General features: G+C 37.7%; 1 protein-coding gene across 6 annotated transcripts in view; it reads right to left on the reverse strand.

The window, feature by feature from the left end:
• Positions 1 to 27,778, reverse strand: part of LOC105195558 (RNA binding protein fox-1 homolog 2) — a 339,314-nt gene that overhangs the window by 121,343 nt on the left and 190,193 nt on the right. For 2 of the 6 annotated variants that reach the window (XR_005574600.1, XM_026134731.2), the window contains one exon: positions 24,424 to 24,465. The exons of the other annotated variants lie outside the window; for them this stretch is intronic. Coding sequence is in view for 1 of the 2 variants with exons in the window: in XM_026134731.2 (XP_025990516.1) it covers positions 24,424 to 24,465 (42 nt within the window). In the remaining variant the exon portion in view is untranslated. The remainder of the gene's footprint in view (positions 1 to 24,423; positions 24,466 to 27,778) is intronic. 6 annotated transcript variants of the gene reach the window in all.

The following is a 27,778-nucleotide window of genomic DNA, read 5'->3' on the forward strand; positions in this document are numbered from 1 at the left end:
TACTCGGCGTTTACCCGGCCACGAATGCCGATTTCAAAGGTAATTCAGTCTATTTTGTTAGGTACTCAACGCGCTCCGGCCTTCAACCGTCTATCTCTGTACGTAAATTTTCGCACGCACGCGGAGCTTGATAGCGGCCGCGCCGCGCCGCTTCCTTTCCGCAAAGCGCCGCGCCGGCCGCCGCTATTTTCGTCGAAAAAATACGCGCTTCCCCGAGAATTTGGCGTGCGCTCCATAGCATCGGGCCGGGAGATTTTATCCGTGCGGAAAAAAAAAAATAATGCCAGGGATGTACGACGTTACGTGCGATAAATGTGCTCTATGCTTACAACGTTTAACGATCGCTAAACTGTGTTTATCTACATGCGTATCCAAGATTCCGAGAGAAATTTTATGCACCATCGGGCTTTTTATTGAGCTATGAAAATGTTTCTAAATTGCAACGTCACCCTTTGCCGATTCACTCTTAACGTTTTATCTCCCCGCGTGCAATTTAATTGCTATCACCTTTTTCACTCCATAATCCCTTGTAAAATATATTTATCCCATAAATATTTTATAAATATTTATGAAAAGTTTTCAAATCCAAATAAAAATATACAATTTTACGGTAACGTGTTTTTTTTAGAGGGGGGGGGGAATAACTCTCTTCACGGAGGAAAAAATCAAAGTTGCCTCGACAGAATATTGTTATCTTTCGCCTATTCGTGAAAGAGTTATGGGAACCATCTGACCTCTGGGAAATCTCTGTATGATTGTCGCATCCTTATTACAGAATGTAGCCATTATACGAATGTCACAACCGTAATCTAACTGTGATATAACCGTATTATCGGATGACGACAATAGCATACCATCAGAAATAAAATCTGTTCACACGTAAAGAGCAAATTGGCAGAATGACAGAAGTAGAGCAGCTCTACATACAATTTAGCAGTTTTATTCAAACTGACAGCAGAGATGAAGTGGAATCTGTCGCCAATCTACCATTAGTAGACTCTGCTGAAAGAATGGAGCTTAATGAGAAAACAGTTGTTGCTGATCTACTTGCATCCTAAGGACATTCGCTGGCGAAGATATAAATCACACAAGAAGAATTACACAGTAACACATATACTCGTACTTTATTTTACGTGTGAAAATTCTCAACGAGCTACTGCTGCTGTCTACTTTACTATGCTACAATAGAATAGAACCGTACTCTCAGTGTCGTGCAACATACTTGTAAATTTCTCAAATGATACTACACATTTGTTCGTAGACCAAAATTGAGAGATGGAAATAAATTTTTGGTTGAGGTAACCCAAAAGTACGAGGATATTCTAACTGAATGTTACTTGTCATATGAACTGCAGTTGTAAAAAATGATACAAATGGGTATAAATGTATCTTAACAACTGCACAGAAAAAAAATTTAGTATCAAATTACCAATTCATTTTTTTCATATATAAGCAAGAATAGAAAATCTTCTTGGCAGAATTTATAACCTTAAACAAACATAATTTGCTTAGATGGAGAAAATTTTTCTCTTTATATGAGCAAATTGTGTCTGTTTGAGGTCATAAATTCTTCCAAAAAGATTTTCTATTCTTGCTTATATATGAAACAATGAATTGTTGATTTGATACTAAATTTTTTTCTCTGTGTATTCGATGTAATGTTAGTCCAAGTTAAATTCACGTACTTCTTTTCCAAATATGAAAAACAAACATGTAATAACCATTCTGAAAGAATGACTTTGTTAAAAATACAAATATAAAAATAATTAATTAAATCATTAAAATAATTACATTGCACTGAAAAAAAGATTTGGTGACTATTATTATCGAATTTGGCAATAGTAATTATTACTGTAATTATTTTAATGTAATTATAATGTAATTATTTTAATGGTCCAACATAATCATTTTCTTATCTGATTTTCAACGAAATCATTCTTTCCATTTCTTTAAATATAATTTTGACAGAAACTGCGGTAAATGGACCTCTAAATAAAATAAGAAGTTTGCAGTGTATTTAGAAAAAACAATAAAATTATACTCGAAAACCGCATACAAGCAGCAAATATTTTAAAGATCAAAATGTAAATGTAAATAAATGCTGAAACTAACAATAAGTCTAGTAATTGGACACACAATCCCACTTAGTGGTTGTCAAAAATTTAAATTTAAAGTGTCGAGAAGATCCATTATGTGCATAAAAGATAAACGAATGCCGTAGCAAATCGATAACACCTATATTATGGATATATATAGGTTATTTTATGTATATTAATAACATATTACCCCGCTCCAATTCCACATTCGGTGATATAAATTAAAACGATAAATGTCACGCTGCTTTTACCGCAAAGCGCGTTTCTGCAAACTGCAAAAGCGATCAAATTACGTTCTATCGATTCACCGTATGAGCAAAGTCACATTGTCTCGACAATCCCGAACAACAGTCGCGGAAAGCTCAAAGATAAAAATCTAAATGCCTTCCCGACCACTTTGTACCGCCCCTGTTTTATCGATAAACATGTTTGCAATGTGACAGCGCGCGGTCGAGTTATAAAATCAGCTCTCGTGTCGTCGTGGCTACAGTAAAAAACGGGTCCCCTCGTCGAGAAATTTCGCGAGAACTGACCGGCCGTGCGAATTGATATCGCCGCGCGCGTATGCGGTCCGGAAGCGTGAAAGTTTCATAAATCGTCCAAATGCGAGCAACTTTTATCAGCGCGAGAACGCGCGCACTCGGGAGCTCGCGGAAATGAGTCCAGTATCTCGAGACTCGCGAAATACGAGCATCGGGAGATCGCGAGGGGCGACAGGAAATTGAAAAATTCCGCGTTCCCAGGGGGTTTAGGAGGCAGGGAGGACGCCAAGGCAACGAGGTACGTAACGAGATTTCGTCGTCGTCCGACGAGTCCGAAGATGAAATTGGCGCTCGAAACTCGGTTGACTGGACTCGTGTATTTTTTACTAATCTCCGGATTGCGCTCCGACTAGATCAAATCGCCAAAGTACCAGAACGTTAATCATTGAAACATTGCGACAGCTCGTAGATATGAATTCGAAATACTATTAATACTTTATTTGAAAAAAAAAGTCCCGATGAAGCGAAAAAGTGTCGTTAATAAATTCATAACTGTTATATTAATAATTTACAAACTTGAAAAACATTTGACGATTAATTTAATTTATTAATAACTTATTGGCAAAATATTTTTATATTCAATTTTATAACAATGCCACAAATGTAATGCAACAGTGAGAAAAATAATTTTGTTATATCAACAAAACTTATATGATTGAGTTTTGGTGAAACCAAGTAGAATTTCTCGTTATTATAATAAAACTCGAGATTTTTAAATCAGAACGTTTGATAGATTTCACTCTAATCTGCTAATTCCTACAAGATTTCTGATTTTTGAACGAACGTACTGGTTGAATGTAGCAACAAGACTTTTTCCAGTAAAGTTTTACATTAACCGCGCGTTTAGCTCAAACAAAAGAGAGAAAGAGAGAGACGGACACGTATAATTAAATCTGTCATAAAAATCACAAGATATTTTTCTTATTGCAATTATCTAATTTCTACGAAATCCTTGGAAATGCTTGACTTGGAGCACTTGACGAGAACAGTAGGCCCATTCAAGTTACATCTTGAAGGAAGAAAGCTTCTTTGAACGATATTGCTCGTTTCTGTGCGCGCATGCGCGTTCAGCTCAACCCTTTCAATCCTGAAACTTGGTAATTATAGTCTTGTTTTGCGTGGTGACTTCGCCAAAGTGTTATAAACTCGGATAAAAATGACTTAACGGCAGATCGAGGTAATTAACGGATCAGAATGTCTGTCCTCGCGCAATAAAGTTCGCCCTAGTAAACCTATAATCGACGATAGTCATTTTATAATTGAGATTTTGTCGCCAGATGCTTATATTAATGGGAACGCCGAAATGTTGTAAAATCCTTTGTGCCAATTTAACTTCGACGCTCTTATCACAACAAGATGCTTATTGGAGAAAATGAAGGCTCGCTATCAAAACGATCAACTTGCGATATATATATATATATATATATATATATATATATATATATATATTCTTATTATTTCTTTTATACACCGGAAGAAAAAATTACTAAATTTTAATTCAATTAAATATTCGTTCGAATACTTGCAATGAAATAATTTATTAAATGCAAATAAATGTTTAATACAAGAATCACTAATGTATTTAACTGCAATTTTTTTTATTGAATAAATATTAATAAATAAATTTTTTTCACAGTGTATATATACTAAAAATAATAGATTCATTGCAAAGTTTTGTAATGTAGATTTCCATCGAATTTAATGAAACTACATTTCATCCACAAATACTGGTATGCATGGGCGCTTAGTTATCGCATTTAATATAGAAGAGAGGATTTTGCGCGTACGCTATATTGTCGACTTTAGGGATTAATACGTTGCAATTTCCATAGAAATTCATTTCCTACGTCGATAAATAAAGAGAAAGAGAGAAAGATATTGCGCATTTGTTTAAAGTTATAAAAAATTAACAGATAATCAAGACGATAATTGCCTTTAATAAACTGCTACTTGCTGATAAATAATTCCATAGATTTTCATTCATGCGAGAATACAGAGAGATCTCAATGCAACTGAGAACCACTGATAACCCAATGAGGGCGTCATTATTCGGGCAAGCATGGCCCTTCGAATTACCCTTCGGAAGATGGACCCTTTCCGGACTTATCCCCTCGCATCCTCCCCTTGCTATACATTGTTCATCCATAATATATGAGAGAGAGAGAGAGAGAGAGAGATCCATCAAAGGAGAGAGAAGAGTAGATACGACTATTTATGTCGTCGTTCGAATACGCAAGTCCTCTCCAGAACATATCATGTAAAAATAGCAAGATGAGCTTAGAAGTAAAAATAACAGACGATAAGGAAATGTGCGCAAAAAAGAGAAGATGTAAATCTTTGATAAAAAGATGATAAAAAGAAGAATCGAGAATAGAGCGACTAAATCTAATATTCTATTAGCATAAATTCTAGATGAGCAGACTGTTACAGCGAATGTTACACATTACACAATTAGCTACCGCTATTTTAGGCGCTTCAACATTTATTCTGCTTGTATCATCAATTATTCAAATGTCGTTCGAATAAAAGCATTGCCATAAAGAGTGGCATTCGTGAATTCATAAATTTCATTTTTTCGCCAAAAAGATATTCGTATATTTTTTTAAAAATAATTTTAGATAATTAATTTCGTCAATAACAAAAAAATTGATGCAAGAGCAAGCACAGCGGAAATCCACGTAAATTTATTAATCTCCGCCAGTTATATCAATTATAAAACAAAATTTTGCGGAATGTTCACATCATCATTTTCTCCGTGAAATTATTTGTACCGCATAAAATATTAATATCTCTTTCTCCCTCTAATGGAATGAGTTCGTGTAAACACTCGGATATGTAAATGTTTTGACGTACTTTCTAAAAAATGTATACTGCGCACTGCCGCATTTTATTGGTGTGCGTGTAACGAAATGTAAATTGCATGTACGAGCGTTAAAATTAGCAAATATCGAAGGGGAAATTGAGGGAGACGATTTCCTCGTAGGGGGACCATGCGGTTGAGCTTATAATGGGGAATCCAGGCGTGTAAATTAGGAGATTGTTAAAACACAAGGCTGAAACTCGGCGGACTGTATTATACGCGCTCCACTCGCGCTATATCGTTTCACCAACTGGATTATCGATTTTAGCAGCGAGAGCTTCCTCCTCCTCCTCCGAAGACACCGCGTCTCCGGAGAGAAGTCACTGTCAAAATTCATTTGAACTTTATGCATAAGCATTTGCGTCATCGCGCGAAAGCAATTTTATACGATAACAAAGTTACAGCTATATAAGTTACGGTTAGCGTTTTTCGCGGGAAGGAAAAAAAAATTTAGCTTCTGAAATGACATTGCACATTCATAATCAGCAAAAACGTAACGTTTACGTTCGTATCAAGTTCCTCATAACGGAAGAGAGTAGATAATTATTAAGCTCCGCGGACAACTTTAAATTATCACTCTGCATTCTTTCATGAACTAAAAGAGCCAGGAGTTTCTTATTACAATTTTAAAATTCTTTTGATGAAACGGTTTTTCATTTTAAAAGTAAGATAAGTTAGCTGCACGTAGGAGACATATTAAATTTCTGCGCAGTTAAACTATTATTACCGCACGGTTATTAACGGGACGGCGCGTAACGGTGATTTTTTTTTCCTTTCTTCTTTTTTTATCCCGTTAAAACAACGATGTCACCGACATGTTCCAAAAAAGGGTGAGAAAATTCGGTCGGCAAAGAATTCCGTTCCCCTGACGATCCTGATCTAATTTTGGACACGTCCGGCCACATGCGAGAGCCCGATCGTGAGTGACAGAAGCGCGTATTTCCGAAGAACCTAAATTCGATTCGCGAATAGATTCCGCATTGACGGTGTCACGTCCGTCGTATCGAAGATCTCGATACAACGAGAAAATATTGATCTCTCTTATGAAGGACTGACATATTGGACAAATTGCGCGGTATTCTTTCCAGAAATAGCGAGTTCCCTTATTTATTTATTTTTTCTTTTTTAGATCCCCGTGCGATAAGCGGCATCTTGGAAGGCGGAGACTACTCGTTGCTTTGTAACGGCCGACGTTTCTGAGGTCCGATACCGTCGCTCTTCCGCTTCTGAACGATGGGTAAAACAATAAAATCCTACTGGTTTGCACGGCGGAATCTAAATTACGTCGCGGCAACTACTTCGCGCTATTCGCTTCTTCCTCTTCCAGAGAACGGCACTGATAGCATATCAAGATCCTACAACGCGCTGAAGCGTCGGAGGGAAGTTTCAATACCTCCGATAGCGCTGTCTCTCCACACGGAGAGAAATTTCAATACCTCCGTACGATCGTACCATTCGTATAAATTGAGTACGAATAAATTGAGTACGATATTTGGAAGACTAAGCTACTTCGCTCTGATAAGACGAAAAGTACTACAATTATCGATTCTAATCAAAATCGATCACGTCGCTTTGCGTGAAAGTAATAACGCCTTCCAATTCACTGTACACGAACAGAGTTAAAATTCTGCAAAATGTAATATTGAATGCAAGAGTTTTAGACATCGCTTTTTACGTTTAGACAACGTGTATTATTCGTTTTCAGTTTACATTGAATTTGCATTTATCTATACTCTTTCCTAATACTTTGATAATTTGCTGACGGCAACATTTATTTAGCCGCGGATTTATTTTATTTATTAGTGGATCCTGATGGAGGAAAACAATTTTTTATCTTTTCACGCAAAGACCTAACGAACACCACCAATCTGATTTTGCGGAATGATAGAGCGAGTTCACTTATTAAGAAGCGAAGTTTGTCAATACACGGTGGAATCATCAATAATATTGTTTGCATTAAAGAGAATCTTAAGCGAGACTGAAACGTATTGCGTATTATTATTATTATTATTTTTGTTTATTCTCCGACTCGATGTCTCTCGGCACTTGCTAAATATGCTTTGTTACATCAGCAATTAGCTTGTATAATGAATTCCACTTCCTCGAGAACAATAGCAAGTAGCGAGAAAGTTTTCTTTAATTTAATTTTTGCATTATTAAGAGCTTTAATACTGCGTTGAAATTTTTTTCAAATCTATGTCCTAGTTTATTAACCTTTTATATTAATAATTTCCAACAAAATCATGGCAGCTTTTAAAAATTTTACAACTTTTTTTTTTATAGAGAAGGTCTCTCGGAGAAGGAAAATTCTACTTTAGCGACCCCCTGCAACAAAAAATTTCGATCGAAGGGTACCGCCCTTGCGTACCTCGGAACCCTTTTTCGACGTGGTCTCGCCGCGGGGAAGGCGACGGTACTCGGCGCATTTTCTAGGCGAACGATAAACGGTACGTGCCAAGCCGACGAGCTGGGCTCGGGCTCGTTTTCGCAGGACCGTTAGTAGACGCCTCCGGAACGAGGGGATCGCGAACGGATTTTGGCGCGGTGCCATCCCCGGCACACAAAGGCCCATGCTCGAGAGATCGCAGCCGATGGGGGGGGGGAGGGGTTACGAAGCCCTGGGCTCCGACCAGTGCTGCTGCCGGTCGATTCGTACTAACCTACCGTCGCATCGCGACCCTCACCTCCAAAAATTATCAAACCCCACCGGTCCAGATCGCATTTCGTTCAGCGGTAGCTCACGTTAGCAAAACCCTACCGGGATTTCTCAGGTCATCTATATATATCCACTGAGAGGAAAAATATCTTACAACAAAAAAAAATTATTTACACGCTGATCCCAACAGCTTATTTATTTGCAGTCGAGTTAAAAATTTCTTAATAGAAATATTTATATAAATGAAACAAAGAAATAATTTTTGTTCGAGTAATTTTTTCTTACAGCTCTAGAAAATATTTATTGTTGGACTATTTTTATATTCAAGGTAATCAGATTTTTTTTAATCTGAGAAAACAATTCAATTGAATTTAATAGTATTATTAGCTTATTTGTAAAATCATTATTTAAACGTAAAAAGTATAAAACTACGTAGTTACATACTAAAAGTAAATATTTTTACTGAAACAGAACACACGAATGCTTGTATTGTTATAAGAAAAATTGTTATATTCTTTTTTTCATTTAATCAAATTATTCTCTCAGTGTATTGTATATTCGATTATTAATATACGCACATGCATACATATTGTCGCAGGAAAATTTATAGCGGATATACAGTTCAACGTGAAAGATAACCCCGAGATACGCTGAAAGAAATGTCTGCTATTCGGTCAAAATTGATGGAGCCTATTTGCTGTAGATTTTCTCGTAAAGATCACGATAAGCTAATCTTATCTCTTAGCTTCCATGTTTGGAATTTCCTTGTTACATGCCATTCACGTGACACCCGTTATCGGATGCAAGGATTACATCGCTTACGAATCCCGTCGTTTCCGAGGTAGTACGAACTATCGATAGCAGGTTTACGGCACCGGGGCAAATAATACATTCCTATTCGTGCGGTAAGCAAAACGCGGCCGCTTCGCCCGGGTAACGATCGGCGCGGGTGTAAAACGCACGATGAAAGAGACGTAAAATCAGTCGGCAGTTTACAGGGCCATGACACGAGAGCCGAATTTCCTGCCGTCGTAATTTATAAACTGTCTGACCAGCAGCACGTGTGTGCGAAGCAAATGTCTGTGTGCGCGCCTCTTTCGCGAGATGTATACCGATCGTTAGAAAGGCGTTCTCTGGCAAAATTACACTTGTCTCCTTGGTAAACATTTAAAAACATTGAGAGATAAAGCACGGTCGTATTTCATGTTGAGCGTGTATATCCTGATAATAAATTTTAATATTGAATCTTGCTAAAGGAAAGTTCCTTTGAGAGACGTTTATCGAGGTATTATAAGATTTTACTAGCAGCTTAATATTTTTGAGACATAAATCACGCATAAATACTTCTAATATTAGCAAAAGCTTCGTAACATTTCATTGAACAAATATTTCAAAAAAATGAGAGAAATATTACTTTTTAGCCTTAATTTATCTAGACGTCAACGCACAATAATTAAAATACATGATTAATAAATATGATAGGTGTATGATAACTGTGTATGACCTGCAATTATTTTTATGCGTTAATATTAGGACGTCTTCATGACTTTCAGTAATTCGTAATAATATTCCGTCATTCTGAATTACTTAATCGTTCAATTATCTCATCTACGTCCAGAGAAAAGTTACGTTTAAATTGATGAAATTGTTTCTTTAGCATGTTTTTTTTAAGTTGAAGTAAAAATACATTGAGGAGAGTAAAAATTTATTTGATCTCGAGAACTGACGTTATTAGCCCTTTTTCAAAAATAAATAATTTGTTTAATATAATTTTTTAAAATTTGAAAAAAGTATTGACAAAATTCTTCTAATTTTAAAAACATAATTCTTTCATTAAAAAAAAAGATTTGAGATGCACAACCAAATCATTTCTTCAAATCAAAGAAACTTTTCTTTAATTGTACAGCAATGCACAAATTTCTTTGATTCACACAAATATTTTTGGAATCAAAGAAATTTTTCTCTCATTTATCAAATCTTGCACACATATTCGCAAGCTTGCGATTTCGAATAGTGCAATCCACTATTCGGCGCGATCGCTTAACGCGCAATTAGCTTAATCGACGCGTGGCTCTGAACAACAAGCGCACGATACCGCGAGTTTTATCGTTCGCGAGCGTCATCGACACGATGGACAATTGCGTAGAGCTTGTCGTCGAGTGTGAGAATGCAGGAATGACGACGACGACGACGACGACGATGAAAATGAAGAAGGAGCGCAGGAAGAACGCGCGTAGAGAAGCGAAGAGTAGCTCGTCGACGGAGACGCAGCGTCGAGGATTAATGCGAGTTGCGACGCGTGTCGTGACGTCACTTCCGGCCAATCAAAAATCATCAACGCTCCGGATCGCCAGCAGCGTGGTTTAAGCCGCCGTTCACACGCGACTCTTTGTACGCGACAGCGGTGGCGGGCGTGGAGCGACGTCGCTTGTCGGAATCTCGCGTTTAATTGAAGATAATTCCGCGGCACGACCTCAGTCAAAGATAACTCGCGACAGTGTTCGGGCAAGAAATGTAGAAGACGTACAAATCTCATTATCATGCTGAATTCTCTTTAATTTTGAAACAGAATAATTTTTTTTTTAATACGACGACGATTTTTTGAGAAAATGGAGACCCGTCATACATGAAAAAATAAAAATAGTTAATAATGTTCATCCATCTAAATACAAAATTAAGATGAATCGATGGAAAAAAAGCATTAAATTAAAATCTACTTCCAAACACAGATTAAGATGATAAGAATGAATTCTGGATGGATGGTGAGGAGAAAATGGACCGCGTTTAAGTTTCCCGCTGCATAGAGGAATGACGGAGTGGCCTCATTGAAAGGCTACAGGGCTAGTCTGAGTTTATGACAATGTCGTTACACTCAATTAGCTTCACTGATGGCCTTGAGAAGCTACCCGTATATGTCGAACCACGGTCCAGCTAACTGAAAGATGAGCGAGCGAGCGCGTTCAATACTTCAGCGTTAAGCTTGATACCTTTCACAGTTAAATATAATAGTAGTATCATATTCAACGAGGTGAAGTAATAGATAAATCGCAGTGGATAATAAACGACTAAATGTGTTTTAATCTTTTTCGAAGCTCGAGTGAAAAATAATAACGATTACGTTATGTAAATATAATGTAAATAAATCTACGCTGTAGCAAATGAATTTATCGAAAAACTAAAATATTTAGTACGATGCACGGAAAAACAAATTAGTGATCATAAAATCAATATTCTCATGTATGAGCAAGAGTGTAAAATCTCCTCGAAAGAATTTAATAATCTTAAATAAATATATGACATGAGGAAACAAAATATTCTTCAATAAACAAGTTATATCTGTTTGAGATTATCAAATTTAATCAGAAAGATTTTATATTCTCGTTTATACATATATGAGAATATGACCATTGAGTTTAGATAATTTTTTTTCTGTGTAAGATCGACTAAACATTGGGTTGATTTAACAATTATTTAGTTGCACAAAAAAAATACCGTTCATTCATTCAAACGTTTTAATGAAGAATTAACTAAGCCAACTCAATATGTAATTGAACGTATCGAACTAAATATTTTCTCTCACTACTAAATCTTATTTAATTGCAATATTTTGTTACTTGTTTCATAATATTTAAAAGCGAATTCCATAACACATTTCCGCTTCTTTCCATTTTATACACATAAAGACAAGCACCGTTATTAATCGGTTAAATGAAATAATTTTCTTGACTCCGTCCTACATTTCACATGGGAAAGCACGCTCGTTCGAGAGATCGTTCAGCCTGCAAAAACTCTACAACTAAAAGTTACAGGCGAGTTTCTCTCGGATAGAGTCCACTCTGTGCATCACGCGACGACAGACGTGTACGAATTAGACCTATTTGTTTCTCGGAAAGATATAGAGGCGGCATCAGCAGTAGCCTAGAAAGGCGTCACGAGGAAGAGACGCAGTCCAGGATCTGCCACAACATCGGACGACTCGAAAGCGAAACGATCCAAGTAAACTGCAGTGATTATGTCATCGTACGCTCATAAATATATAATTACGCATCTTTCACGCTCTCTGCGCTAATACAACTCGTCATTTATAAAGAATGTTTTCTCAGTAAGAAGATTCGTTCGGCAAAGCGCTATCTATATTTAATCTATTCGCGCTTTCATACCGCGGCATGTATCGCACGTCTCGCATTTACATGCGCATTACAGAGGAGAAAGCAATACAGCGACACGCGGTAGAGTAGAAATCCGAGATACCTATCGAGATTTTCTTTTTGAGTAAGGTTGAAAAATTGCAAATGCGTGATAGGAGATCGCATTTCTGCAAGACGAAAATAGAATCTGAAGCGTAATGAACGTAAAATTAAACACCTGACTTTATGAATGGGAAATACTAATAGCTATCTCACATTCCCGTCCTCCCTCGCATGCGCAAACTCGACGACAATGATTGCTCGTTAGGCAACTACAGATAAATTTGATATTCCTCGTCGAGTTGCTCTCAGTTTATAAATCCCTGTGATAATCCCTAACTCAGACACGTCAGTTTTTGACACGATCCAGCGGGCCCTTTTGCCGTACAGTCGGGCGAAACGGAAGCGGCGGGAGGAAGACCAAAGTTTCATCCATTTGCATGCGGTCAACAATAGACGCGACAAAGTGGAAAGGACTTGCGGTTATGGAAGGGATAATGGACTCCTTGCTCCTTGCACAATCCGTTAACTTCGACGAACCTGTTTTACCCATGATAAATGCAGAGCGACGAATTTAGTTAAACATGAACACGCTGTACGTAATAACGCTACGCGACGCGTGCTCCATATGACTAGCTTTCAGTTCTCGAAAACATATTTTGTCTACATGCTTTGACTGCGCTACGACCGTGTTGTCGAGTCTAAAAATGCACAGTTTGTCTCTTCTCCTCACTACTTATGCGTCTCACTCGCCTAGCTTCTTCGCAACAGTCTGAATAATTCATCAATGGTGCGAGGCTTCCGATCAGTCATCTCGGAGAATCGTCGCGCGCTCGCCTTAACAAGGTGAAGCTTATGGCGTGCACGTGGCGTATCGACACGCGGGAAAAAAAAAGAGGGCGGCGAGTATCGGTTGTACAAATTAACCCGATGCGGGGTGTGTCGCGATAAAATGTTCTCCCCTTAAATAACAGCCGCCTCGCATGATTTTTAATCGACGCTGGGAAATTAGGTGAAACGACATGACAACTTCTGTCTCCTCCTCCTCCCTCCCCAACCCCCATCGCTGCCCACGATTTTATCTCGCGCCGGAGTGAATCAGCTACAACAAACCCCCACGTAATAATTTGCTCGGATGACTAGATGACTATGTATTTTTCATAGAAAATTACCATACCGCGCATCAATCTTGTCAATCGATTTTCTTAACGACGAAATAATCTGATAACGCGCAGCGATTATTGAAAATTGACTTTTATACAGCTGTATATTGATCATTTGTTCTTTCTACCTGAATCGGCGAGGCGTTAATAATTAAATCAAGAATACGTACGAAGTATTGGATTGTTGCATTCGAATTTCCCATCATTTCGTGCAATTTCCAATAATGTCCAGTAATATTGTTTCGACGGAACGAAACTGCTGAACGAACGCGCAACTATTTAACTATATTTGACTGCCAAATGCCGTTAAAAAATCCTTTTCGTACCTGGAAAACGGGATTTCAATGGCAGTTTTATACGCGAATTGCCCTGGTCCTAAATTACCGCGCCAAATATTTGATACGCGCTGCCATAAGCACCCTATGTCGTCTGAAAACAATCGTTCGGGCTAGCAGGGGTGGACGAGGGAAAGTTTGAAATTGGTACACGTCGCTGCCAGATGTTACGTAGCGACGTCAGCGAGGGGAACGCAAAAACGAGTCAACGCGTCCCCGCGCGAGCGACGCGACGGTCTCCGTGAGACGGTCTTCGGAAAGACAAACGCGCGCAGCTGCCGATTTTGGTCCGAGGTTTAAGCTACGGGCCACATGTTCCCGTCCTAGTCGCGTATGGGGGTCAGATTAAAGTCCACCGAACGCGCGACCGAACTTCGATCGAGTCGTCAGTCTAACGGCGCACACGCCGAACCTCGATTCTCTCCCAAGCGTGGAAAATCGCATTAATTCGCATAATTGAATTCAAAAAGCAATCTCGGGCAACATGATCTCGATCATGCAACCGAATGATCGAAGAAATTATTAGTCATTTTCATGGTCGAATGTTCCGGCCCGATGAAGTTCAGGCGCACGCTACTGATGAAGAAATATTAAGTTGCGTTCGCGCGATAATCAAGTTTAATCTAAAATCGACGATCGTAGGATCGCAATTGCAAGCTTGAATTTTCTACTTTCCTCCATCCGTGTTAATTGTTAGAATGCTGCCTCTCGATACTTATTGCGCAGCAGACGCCGACAGAAAAGCCGAGCGAATGGAGTGTAAAAGAGTGAGAGCAAGACGGCGTTAACGATAACCTTAATTATCACGATCTAAATGACCTACAGGCGGAATATCGCGCGTGTCCGTCAGTTGGCCGGCTGGTCGGTCGATCGGTCGGTCCGTCTCCTTCTCGCCTCGTAGTTCGTTCGGGAAACCCAATTTGGCGAACTTCCAAAGTCGTCGAACGTTCGGATCTGCTTGAGAAACAAGCGGCGGCTTGTCCGTCCACCAGGAGAGAGAGCAGCAGAATTTCGTGCCTCGTCGAGGCGCGAGCTATTTTCAACTCATCCTGGAGAACTGTCCGTGGAAGCCGTTCCAGCGAAAAATATATTTTTCCCAGAGCTCGTTTATCGTCTTTCCACTCCGATTATTTGCGACGCCGCCGCGCCCGTGGACCGAGTCGTCGAAAGGTCGAGAAAGAAATACGTTTGCAGGTTTCCCGAATAAATTTCTCCCTTGCACTCGATGTACCTCTCTTTATTCGGTATCCGCCGAGTTTTCGAACTGACGTCAGTGCGTTCGGTATCTTAGATACTTTCTTCCTCGTGGCGTTACGAGACCGTCAGCGTAATCTTCTCGGTTAACGTCATTCGCGATAAAAATAATCTTCCGAAAAAAATAAAGTAAAATAAAATAAAATTACTAAATTTTTAAATCGAACATTGAAAGCATATATTAATTTGGATATTTTCTCTTTCGATGAAGAAAAATGGAGGATCTTAGAAACAATTTTTTTTTCCTAGATCTTACTATAGACAATAATAGCAGACATTGTTCACGTTTTGTTATTGACAAGGGAAGCTGCAGCAGCACTGCTCTTTGGCATTTAGCCATAACTTTCTTATCACTCTGACGTGACACATTAATATTCGGCAGACAGTCGATTTCCAATTTCATTTTTGGCTGCGCTTCACATGTTATACGTACATTGGGTATAGAAAACAAAGGTTAGTGCAAGTGTGAAGTCGCGAAGAGTTGGCAGAGTCGCACAGGAAAACAATGGTTTTATCAATGAAGTCTTGACACCCGTCAAATAATTAATCTATTCATATAGAACAAAAAGTATTCTCTCGTCTCTCTACCTTTATTTAATGTGAATATTTGAATATTTGTCTATGAATATTTGAAATACCGAACACTACCAGCAAAGCTTTTCGTTCGTCAAATTTGAATCTCGTAGTCTCTAAATTCTTCGGAGCGGAATTTCACTCTTTTAGAGACAGATTTTTCACTCTTCAGAGTGAAATTCTACTCCAAAGAGGTTAGAGAGTAGAAATAAAAATTAAGTCATTGTTCCGTTCGTTCAAAGGAGAAAGAATGTTGGAAGAACGTTAACGTACGAAGACATCAAAATAATATAAGGGCATTTATTTCCGGGTGATTCACGCTGCAACACTCAAACGTCTCGATTGTGTCGAAAATCTGCCTTTTCAATCATTGTCAGAAACACAATTTAAACGCGGGCAGACGCGTTTCCTCCTACGCTCCATTGTCAGATGGACAAAATCGACTGGAAGAATCGAAGGACGACGCCGGCTCTCCTATACACATTGCACTTCGATTTCCCTCGTTCCCTCCTTCCTCTCACCCTTCTTATCTCTCTCTATCGGCCTCTCGATGCCCTTCCTCTCGCACGAGATCCCGACCGACTGGTTTCGCAGGCCCGCAGATGCGGTGCTGCGTCGTAAGAAATACGGAGTCGTCCGGTTCTGATCCGGGGAAAAAGAAAGAGCGAGGAAGTAAAAAGAAGAAGGCGTACGCGAAGTACCGTATAAGTGACCGAGCGACTTTCTTTCTCGATACAACGGTAACGCGCAGGTTTCTTCATTCGTCGACAGGTTCTTTCGTTTAGAAGCCTAGTCGCAATTTTATGTGTCGTTCTTAAACAATTTTCAGATCTACACTCGGACGTAAATTCAACATCGCGTGCCCGATCCCACGGTTCACATTTCATACGACCGATTGAAAAACCGCGCGCACTTCGCTCACAATTTCGGAAAATAATAGACGAGCAATATTTCAATTGTCACCTGTCACAGGGGAGAAGTGCAAAATGTGTGTACTTAGGTGATTTTTTATTATATTTTCTACACTGATTTATAAACAAATCAACGTTGGAAATTGTAATTGATGTTTCAGATGCTCGAAACTACAATGCTTACAATATTTTTACCAATAACAATTTATTATAGGCTTGCCTGCTGTAAAAAGCATGATCAATTGCCTGCGAGTCTTCTAAATTGAATCATCTTTGAAAGTATCAAATTTAGGAAATAAAATAATTAAAAATATAATCATATTAAATAATATTTTATTAAACGTTTGTTTTAAAAAAAGATCAAATATTTAACAATTAATAACAATTATAAAAAGATAAAAATGTCGAAATAAAACTAGTTTAAAATAAATTTGCAATTAATATTTTTATTGTGCCGTTAACACGCACAAAACAAGAGATATAATTTCTAAAAATTACCTGCAACATGACATTTCTTATTTTATTTTTTGTCGTTAATGTTGCTTATATTAAATAAAAATATAAAATATCGGTAAGGCACGAGGCAATTGGTACACAGCAACTCTTCCCTGTATGAATAAATAGTGTCTACATCTTTTTGGAATTATATAAGTGACATATAAATATCTCATACCACAATTTCTAAGGAAATAAAAAATTTATACTAGCGTCAATAATACAGATTAACATGGATCTGTATTTAGAGACTCGTTTGTTGGCGAATTCTTGGGTTAAAAAAAAAAGAAAGTAACAATTATATTTGGAGCGAACGAAGAATGGTCCTTTAGATTACCAAAAAACCCGAATAAGACGCTTAACAATCGAGTTTAACTAGACTTATAAAAATTTATGGTTACACGTGGAACCCCTCCATAATGCCGAGAAAGGTCTGGGTTTATCGTCCCGAGGCTTCGCCTCGTAAAGCGATAAAAGAATGACTTATTTTTGTCCAGTTCTCCTCTAGCAGAACAGGCGGCGGTGGGAGGAAAATACGCCGGAGGTCAAAAGGAAAATGGGAAAACGAGAGAGAGAGACGGAGAAAGAGAAAGCTCGTTTACGGATCTGTCTCACGGCTTTCCTTTGCTTTTAGCGTGTTACGTGCGTTTCGCGCCGTTGAAGGAAATACCCCGCAGCGCGCAAAATAGAAGGAGGATTATCTCGCGGATATGACATAACGTGATGCACATTCCACGATCTTGCACTTTGATCGCGTGCCCGTGTCAATATTTTCAAATCTGATTAATGTTTCATGCGATGGGTAAAGTATCCTGTTGCAACGCATGAAATGCAATGATTAACAAGATTCTATTAAAATTGACATTAATATGATTCAAAGATAGAATAATTCAATTCAACGTTAATGTTAACGTGCACATCCGTAATTAATACATTATTATTTTATTTTAAATATTTTTGCTAAATCAGTATTAATTCATCCTCAGATTTAAGTTGCATTTTAACAATTCATTGATTTTTTATTATATATTTATTAAAATCGCGTCCGAAAATTAAAAAAATATACCAGCAATAATATTATTTATTAAATATTGATAATATTAGCAAGCAAATATTCGTTCAGTTGCGAAGGAGAAAATTAATCATTAGATCTAATCATAAAATATTAATATGTTCTTTCACGCGAAGAAAACTTTCGAATCATCAGTATCACGATAACTTTGCATTGCGCGCAACTGCAGCCTTCAGTCGCTTGTCACCTATTAATTTTCTGGAATATATTACGTACGTATGCTTCATCTTTTTCATAGCAATCTATAATATATTAATAAATTTTAGAATAATAAAAAAAATATTATGTGCCATGGCTCATTTTACGAGATATAAACGTTTGAAGAATCGTCTTCTTAAAAGCGCTGTTAAAGATTAATACTGTACTAATTTGATAAATTTAACAAACGCGTATCAAATGATTCTTCCAAGTATAAAGAAAGTATAGTGTAAAAAAGAAAATAATTCCTTCTGCTTTTGAAAGGGGATATTTCCACATCAAAAAAATAAATTACAGAGGGATTTGGAAAGAAATGTATATATATACCTCGAACGCAATAAAATTTAAGGTATTATCATGAACATAATGTATTCGTCGAATTCATCGCGCAGGAATTTCTGGGCCGACTTCACCGGCACGCAAGATCCCATGTTTTCTCACAACCCGAGCCGAAGGGAGTTGCTCTGATGAACGGGTTTCTTCGTGAAGAACGACTTAATTCTAGGGTCACGATATTACCTGGGATACCGTGCAAGGATCGCAGGTCAGATTTCGTGTACCAAAGGTCTGGCAATAAAGAACCGAATTCAAGAGCGGATTAAAAAAAATTTTAATTTGCGACTATAACATTGCGGCAAATGTCACGCTAACTACTTACTACAAAGAAATTAAAAACAATATTTACGGAAATTTACATAACGTATATCGCCATGAAGCTGCCATTAAGTTTTAATATTTTTTAGAAAAAAATGTAACACTTAATAGAACTGTCGAAATAAGAGGGAAAGTTTACTCAATTTGTGAAAGAATTTCTGGATTTTCTAGAGATTTTATTTCAAATTCCTGATACGATTCGAGAACTTTTTTACGCAGCTTTGAAATTAATTTATTTCATTATAATTTTTAATGTTTTTTAATCACAAAAGAAAGCCATTTGAAGTTTAAATATTAAATTTGAGAAAGAAAAAAGAAATAATATGACCCTTAAACGGCATCGATCTGTCCGTAACATGGATTTCAGTTGACCGAAAGTACAGAATTCGAATGACAATTAAACGTCAATTTAGATATGTTATCTTCTATTGTCACTAATATTTTATAAAAACTCGCTAGTCACACGTGAATGTGCCATATTTACTGTCGATCAGTTTTACTTTAATTAAAAAAAAAAATAAAATAAAATAAAATAAAATAAAATAAAATAAATCATTTCGTAAAAAAAATGGAATTTAGTTTCCTGAAAAGTTAAGGTTTCTCAGATTTTTCCCGGTAATAAACACCCTGCAACAGTACCCTAGTTTATCGCAATAATGCGCGTCTATATATTTTCTAATTATGAGAGCGTCAAATTGCACGCGGTGGTATAATGTGGTAGAAGTGAAAAATTATAGATCTAAGCATAAAGAGAAAGAGAGAGAGAGAGAGGAGGAGGAGGAGGAGGAGGAGAAACTGTGCAGCTGCGACGACGGATTGGATAATGAATCTCACGTGAGATCGTGAACTGGTACGAGAACATCGGGGGTAATGACAATAGATGATAATGACAAAAGCAGTCTAAGGAATGTGAATGGTACGGTTATCTCGAAACAGCGTTATTGTTCCATTACCGCCACTTGAATACAAATCGGTCTTAATCGGCATACATGCACGGGACATGGCCATAAAGCAAGTTACCAATGCGGAAAACGGAAAAGTAAGATAAGACAATTACGACGAATTGATAATTAAAATATATTCCAAAATAAACGCCGCGCATATTTTAAGCGAAAAATAATTCCGGGGATAATCGAAAATAAATTTTAATTATTCAGGAAGTCGCAATTTTCTAAGAATCAGTTTAACATAATTTAATAATTCAATAATTTATCGTATTTAATATTATATATTTTATTATTTACACGTAACATGGTTACTCAATGTTGTTACCGTAAATTGCATATCCGTGTTTTAATAAAAACTGTACATTAATTGCGATATTGCGACATCAAAATAACATTACCATTTTGATTGTTCCGCGCGAAATCGAAATATCTAGCTTATATTTCGGGATGCGCAGGATGTATTTTATCTTGTATAATGAGGTCAATCAAGCTCATGTGCATACAACACGACCCGTTAATAAACAATCGATAAATTAGATTTGGCTGGTACAAACACCCGACGGGCTGTTGAAGTAGTATTCAGTGGGACTGTGGCAAATGAAATATTCATATATCTAAGATAACAAGATTAGCGAATAATCGTGGCACAGGTTTATTAAATCCGATTGTGATTCAACTTCGAAACTAGTAAACACGTGGAATATACCATAATAATTATGCATCACCTTGCGCAATTAATTCTGTATTTGTTGTCATGAGCATCGGTTACGTGATGCTACAAGGATATTACGGGACGTTGTGTAACAGGAAAAAGTGACTGTTTATCCCACGACCATTAGGGATTTAGATTAAAAGTATTAAAACCAATTGAAACTAATTGAAAAATAAAGCTAATTCATTTTCTGTGATTACGCTATGATGAAAAGAACGTTAAATCTGTTATATAAAAGTGTAAAAACACTATAGAGTGTTAAAAAAAAAAGTCCGTGATAAAACAAAAAATCGTCCGTTTCTCTCCTGAATAACCGAGATTTATTGCAATTTATTTACGAAATAAAGTTAAGGAATTTTGCTACCGGTTAATGGAAATTCCTTCTTGATGATATTACACAAGCGGATATGAGATAAACAGAGAGGCGTTAACACTGATCCGTCAGACGCTAGGAATGCCGTCAGTGAATAATTGACATTCCTATTAGAATGTATAATAGAGCGGATCTTTGTGCGTAACACATCGGAAGGGGTTTCTATTTGATATTAAGCGAGCCATAGCGCAAACTTCAATATCACGGTCTTGTGACCGCGCGACACGACGGCGCGGTGACGGAACCGCGTTATCGTGTGCACACTTGATACACCCTTTAATCGCGTACGGGCGCACGTCACCTGTGAAATTATTTATTAACTCCGCTCTAAATATTCAATCGAGCCCGGATTATGGCCGGTGGCTGCTGCACGCGACACCGGCGCGGCGGCGGCGGGACGGCGGGAAGGGGGAGGATATTTTCGAATCTGGATTCATGAACTCGACCACCGTGTGTTACCCGTGTTACGGATCGTTAATTGGGTCGAGTTACACTGAAAAAGCGATGAAAATAGACGATGCGTTCATTATGGAATACGTGTTTAAAGATTTAATCTTGACCCTTTCGCGAAGCGTTCGAAACGCGTCTCCTGCAGCACGACTTTTATTCTTACTCCCGACCCCTTCGTCAGCATCATCGCCTCTTTCGTCACATCTGGTTAATTTTAATTCTTAATACGACGATATATAGGATGACCCAGTTCTTAATAAAATTTTACATTGAAAATAGATTTTAATAACTTAAATGTGATGAATAAATTGAGACAATTTGCCCGGCAACGTGCACAATTTTAATGCTCTACTTCTATCTTTTCCTCTCATCGTCGTGTGCATTTTTTATGCCATTCTACTTTTAACATCGCGCTTCGCGTTTTAATTACTTTCAATTTTATATTGGCACTACGTCTATACGTTTGTCAAATATGCAGATGCTGTTACATCGAATCGGAACAATTGTACCAATCAATGGATTACATACTTTATCAACTTTCAAAAGTCGATTTTGTTAAATCTTAAATCGTTCTTTACAGTATCCATTATGGGGAAAAAAATGGAAAATGGCCCAAAGACACAATTATTCACATAAATTGTCTTTTCTCAAATTTTAAATGCATTTTTCTCGAAATGCTTTTCAAAAGTCTCAATGCAATAACTTTAACAATTTTCAATCTTTTTTGATAAAACAAGTTTTCACTTCTGTAAAATGCAATTCTCTATAACTTGTCGGGCTATATTTTTTTTATTTTTTATTATAACAATTTTTATAGACACTTAACATTCAAAATTTTTCAACAAAATCAAACTTTTTTAAAAAAATGCTATAACGTTTTGACAAAAATTTAAAAATTTATTAAACTCGTCGAGCCAGAATGTGCGTAAACATTTTTCTTATTTTCATTTGTTTTACAGAATTCTAGAGCGCTAAAATTGGAAAAGTGGCTCCGAAAGCAGCCCCAATAGTAACAAGTCAAAGTTTTAAGAAATTATATTTTACAGATTAATAATTAATAAAATATGTTCTCTCTGTAGATATCAAATTTATTTAGTATCCTTCTCAAAAAAATTTCCAAATATCAGTAATTTATCAGCATTAATAAAATATGTAGCTCCATAAGGTAGAAGAATGAAGAGTATTGTACGCAATGACACCAACGGCGATACTAGGTTTAGAGCGACTTTGAATTTTGCTGCACAAACTTCTATTTCCTGGGCAAAGTCCTCGAGAACGGTTTGCGGATAGAAGAAAACCGCGTACGGAAATCATACACACGAACACGTGTCGAGAAAGAGAGAGAGAGAGAGAGAGAGAGAGAGAGAGAGAGAGAGAGAGAGATGGCGTAGGTGCGCGCAATTGACATTCCCATTACCGGATGATACAGAGAAGGCTTTGTGCGGCTCGGCAGTAGTTTCCGTTTGATATCGCGGCGCGCAAGCACCCGCGAAATTCGCGTGCCATTCCTACAGACCTGGAAACGCGGGCGAAAAGACGTATACAGAGCAGCGCGCCAGACCGCTGGCTACGAATTTGCGGTGTGCTCGCTCGGTTCTCGAATTTCCATCCTAAATCGTGCCGCGTTTTCCACTGTACAGGACTCTTACCGAACGACTGCACAAAAACTTACAAACACGGTTAACTTCTCACTCGGGCTCAAACTCAAGGAATTTGAAACGAACTGATGCACTCGTCACAAATTCGTACTAATGCAGATAAGACTAATCTCGAAGCAGGTATTTTTGACAAGAAATAATGTCGTTTATAATAAACACAGGTTCATCATTGTTTTTTTAATAAATATTTTCTCTAATCTTTTGCATCGAATTGCATTAAACCACACTGTTAAAAAAATGCTGTTGAATTTAACGTAATATAACGAAAGCGAGTATCAAACAGGTGCATTAAACATATTTAATATTGTTAAAAGGGCACTAAATTTCATGCACGTGTACACAATATTTTTCAGTTATAGATACATTAAATTTAATGTGCTTGTGTAATTTAAAAGTACATTAAATTTCATGACATTGTTAACAGTGTAATTAAAAAATGTTTTAACGTCACTTATCGTTTTTCTCAATTTCTCCTTTCGTTATATTTTATGAATCATCTCATGGTGTAAGATTTTAATATTTTAATATTTGAGAAACTTAAAATCTTTAAGAATAAATGTTACAGCTGGGTTGTTTTATTATTCGACCGATAGTACTGTTAACTCAATTATTGCATGAAAATAGACTTTCGTTAAATTAACGCGTATTTTGTTTATCAAATATTTATTTCATCAAATTCTAGATATCAAATATCTAGTTCGAAACACGCGTTTGAAATGCTACACTGAAAGAAGACTTTTTTATGCTCAAGTAAATATATTTATTTTAATATCGTTTCCTTGATTTAAACAAATATTAGCTAGTACAAAATAATTTATTTTTAAATTTAAAAAAAATATTTTTTTTTAATCAAGGAAATGAATAAATGTTTAAACGTTAAAAATTTTTTTCAGTGCAGATACAATAATCTACACTGTTAAGTGTCTTAAAATGTAATGCACTTTTAAGTTAACTATTAAATTTAAGGTACATTAAATTTAACGTATCTATAACTGTAAAGTATAGATATGTGCAGAAAATTTAATGCACTTTTGATAACATTAAATGTTTTTAATGTACCTGCTTGAAATTTGCTTCCGTTACACTACATTAAATTGCCTATTTATAACAGTGTACTATACGTGAAACTATCTATCGTACCAATCTATTTAAAGCAAGTTCTATCGAGAAATAATTTCAAAGGCTGAAGTCGGATTTTAAAAGCGTTTTCTTTGAAAGAACATCAATATTTTTCGCCAAACGTATTAAAATTTATATTACTGTAGCAATATATTTTCTTTAACTTACGGTACTGAACGTTGTAGGTAGATCAGCAGACAAGGTACTTACCTAAAACAAAAAAAAGAGTTTCTAGTTAATTACAAGTCCAAGTACTAAGTTAAATATATAAATTTCAAAGCACTTACAAGTCTAATAAAATTTGTACAACACTCTAAATTACATTACGCTTAGAATACTCTTCGAATTCCATTTCATTAATTATAATCCACTTATAATAATGTAAACTCTATTTTATTTTTAACTTTATCTCTCACACGTTTGTTTTCGTCATTTTGCAACATTGGAGAACACGATTTGTCGTTAGCGCGCGAAGCAGCTTGCAAAATTTAATTCAGACGCTAAATTACGAAATGAACGTGCAAATTGGCGCATAATTGAAACGTACGGTCAAAATTTCGACTTTCCAAAGTGGCTGCTAATCGTGGGACTTTATCACGACGGATAATTCACAGGCGTAATAAGACAACACACTCATGTCGGCCATGTCCGCGTCCATGGAATGGAAATTAGATTCATTCGCACACGCGATCCCCAGTTTTCAGCAGGCGCGCAGAATCGATATCGAGTATCTTGTTATGCGTGCTCGATGGACGCAGCGGTTCTCACACGTCCTTCCGATCGCGGAAAAAAAAATATATATATATAAAAAACAAATTCGACGACTTGAATATATCCCTTTACATTCGGTCACTAACCGATATTGAATCGAATTCAAAGACTAATCCACTTATATCGAACGGATCTATAAGATTCAAAGCGTTTTGCGATTTTCATTTTCAAAAACGTAAAGCGCAACGTGAAACGCTAGAAATAGCGTCTCGATATTTCCTAATGTTTATATTTATCTCCGGCTTAGGAGGATGAAGATTGCTATTGAGACAACGCTTCTGAAAGCGTAAACCGAGGATGAGAACGAAAAGATAACGTGGCGTCTTATCTATGTATTTGCAGCGGTGCAGAATTATTCTTAAATATTACGCTACGCTACAGTGAAGCCTTGTCATCAATAAAACGCCACTTACGTTATTTCTGAAATTGCGGCAATATTTCATTGAGGCCGCAATGAGATAAATGGAGGCGCGTATTACCGGGGGCGCACACCGAATTTTTATTCACGGCGCATCAAATGCAGGCAGAAAGATATTAAACGTTACATTTTTATACAGAACGATTCGCATTGGCGTGCTTTTCCATAGGTGGTAGGTAGCAGCTGCAGACAGCCGTGAAAGGTGCGGGAATCGTAAATTACATTTGCGATTTAATATCGGGACACCTATAAATCTTCGTAACAGTACACGACTTTCCAGCAGCAATGAGAAAGAACGTGTCTCTCTCTCTCTCTTTCTCCCTCGGATTTCTAAGTTGTCCCAAGTCGAGCCTGAGTCATCCGTTTGCACACAATAGCTCAAGGAGAGAAGATATGCGTCCAGTTCTTACTTGAAGTACGTAACGAGAAACTGACGAATCACAGGCAGATTGGCGGTGACAGTCGCCAGACAATGCGAGAAAATCGACCCGCGGAGATTTTAGTCGCCAGACAATGCGAGAAAATCGACCCGCGGAGATTTTAGAAATGCTTGACAAGCGTAAAAACGCCTGGCATTTCGCTCCGGAATCGAGCGTTGCGTCACGCGTACAAAGAGGACCCCGTCTAAAATTAGCAAGGGAGAGCGTCGAGCTTTTTTTAAACCTCCAAGCACGCGTGGAGTTCGCCACATCTCCCAAGAGTATCAAATTCCGCGAGTTTAAAACCCTACCTCCGCGAATCGTCGGAATAATGAGACGTTAAACGCGAGTCGTCGGCTGAATGCCCTTTCGAGGATTTGGCAAGCGGGACTCGCGAGCCGGAGAAACTCCAGGGCAGATCGTCAGAGTTTGTACGAGCGTCGATATAGCCGAAGATATCGAGAGAGCACGAGAGTCGGGAGTAAGACGCGCAGATAGCCCCGTGCGGATGGGTCATCTCATTATCTCGGGGCGCATTTAAGCGGCGAAGCAGCAAGTTACTTCGCCGAGAGATATCCTTTGAGCCCTCCTTTCTCCGTATCTACCGACGGACATGACGTCGGCCACCGCCGCCGCCGACGCCGCGGCGCGAGAAGAAAAACAGAGCGGTGTACGAGAGGCTCCCTTCCGCGCGAGATCGATACTCTCGCAGCTCGCAGCCTCACGGCGGGCATCGTCGAGAGCGGAAAAGCCCGCGAGGAGCGCGAGGAACGAACAAAGGAGTCTTCGGGAATTAAGGCGGACAAATGATCGAACGTCGACTTGCTAACTTTTCATTTTATATATCACGACAGTCGCGAGAAAGACGAATGGGGAAGGGAGCGAAAGGGGGAGGATATTATCTATCGCGGCGCCGCCCGCCATTCGCGAGCTGCGCTTCGGCGAAGCAAATATAGAGTTTAACGAGTTTTGCGGAACTCCGGCGATCACCAGGTAAACCCATTAGGCGCGAGGGAAACTTCGACGACGGCGGAGTATCGAAAGGTACTGTCGGCAGCGGTCATAATGCAAGTAATACTACCATCTCTGACTCGTTGTCGATCTGACAATTCCTTCTTAATAGAAATAATGCCGAGTAAACAGCGACTGCGAGCCAACGTCACATGTTTCGATAAAAACTTTCGATACGCGGAGAAAACAATTTCGCTGAAAATAATCGTATTGTGCCAATTAAAAAAATTGCACAGAATGTTCAGGCCGGCTGCTGGATCCTTTAAAGCGTATCTATTTAATATTTTACATTTTTATTTCGCATAAGCAACATAGAAATAGAAATAGAAATTTTTCTCAGCTCATGTAATAATAACGTAATTATGATAATAACGTAATTATGTAATTTTGAATTGTTATACTTTCATAAAGAGGCTTGTTGGAGAATATTTTACACTTATTGTATATACATATTTGCAATTATTATAAAAATTAAATTGACACTTTTAAAAATATTATTTTGATAGTTCAATATAAAATCATTTTCTGATTTTGTATCTAGCTAAAGCTTTAAATTTTGCAATGAAATTATCCTTTGTAGAACACGATACCGTAATGATTATTTAAGAAAAGAGAAAAAATATATATTTTTTCGTTTTTGTACAAATCGTGTAAGATGAGTTTCAAGACGGTTAAAGAACAGAGAATGTAGAGCACCTCTGCAAAGCACTCTAAAGTCGAAAGAGAGCTCCGCTTTGTCCGTGCGGAGAGTACACTATGAGTGTAAAGACGAACCGCTCGAAAGCTCAACTTACCAAGAACTTGCAAGCATTTGAAATCGCTTATGTAGAGCGCGCGCGGCCGGAAGAAAATCATCGCCGGCGGCGACGAGAGAGTTAAATTCGCGAGTCGTACGAGCAAAGTC

Source organism: Solenopsis invicta, chromosome 4 (assembly GCF_016802725.1).
Source record: "Solenopsis invicta isolate M01_SB chromosome 4, UNIL_Sinv_3.0, whole genome shotgun sequence".
Classification (NCBI taxonomy): Eukaryota; Metazoa; Arthropoda; class Insecta; order Hymenoptera; family Formicidae; genus Solenopsis; species Solenopsis invicta.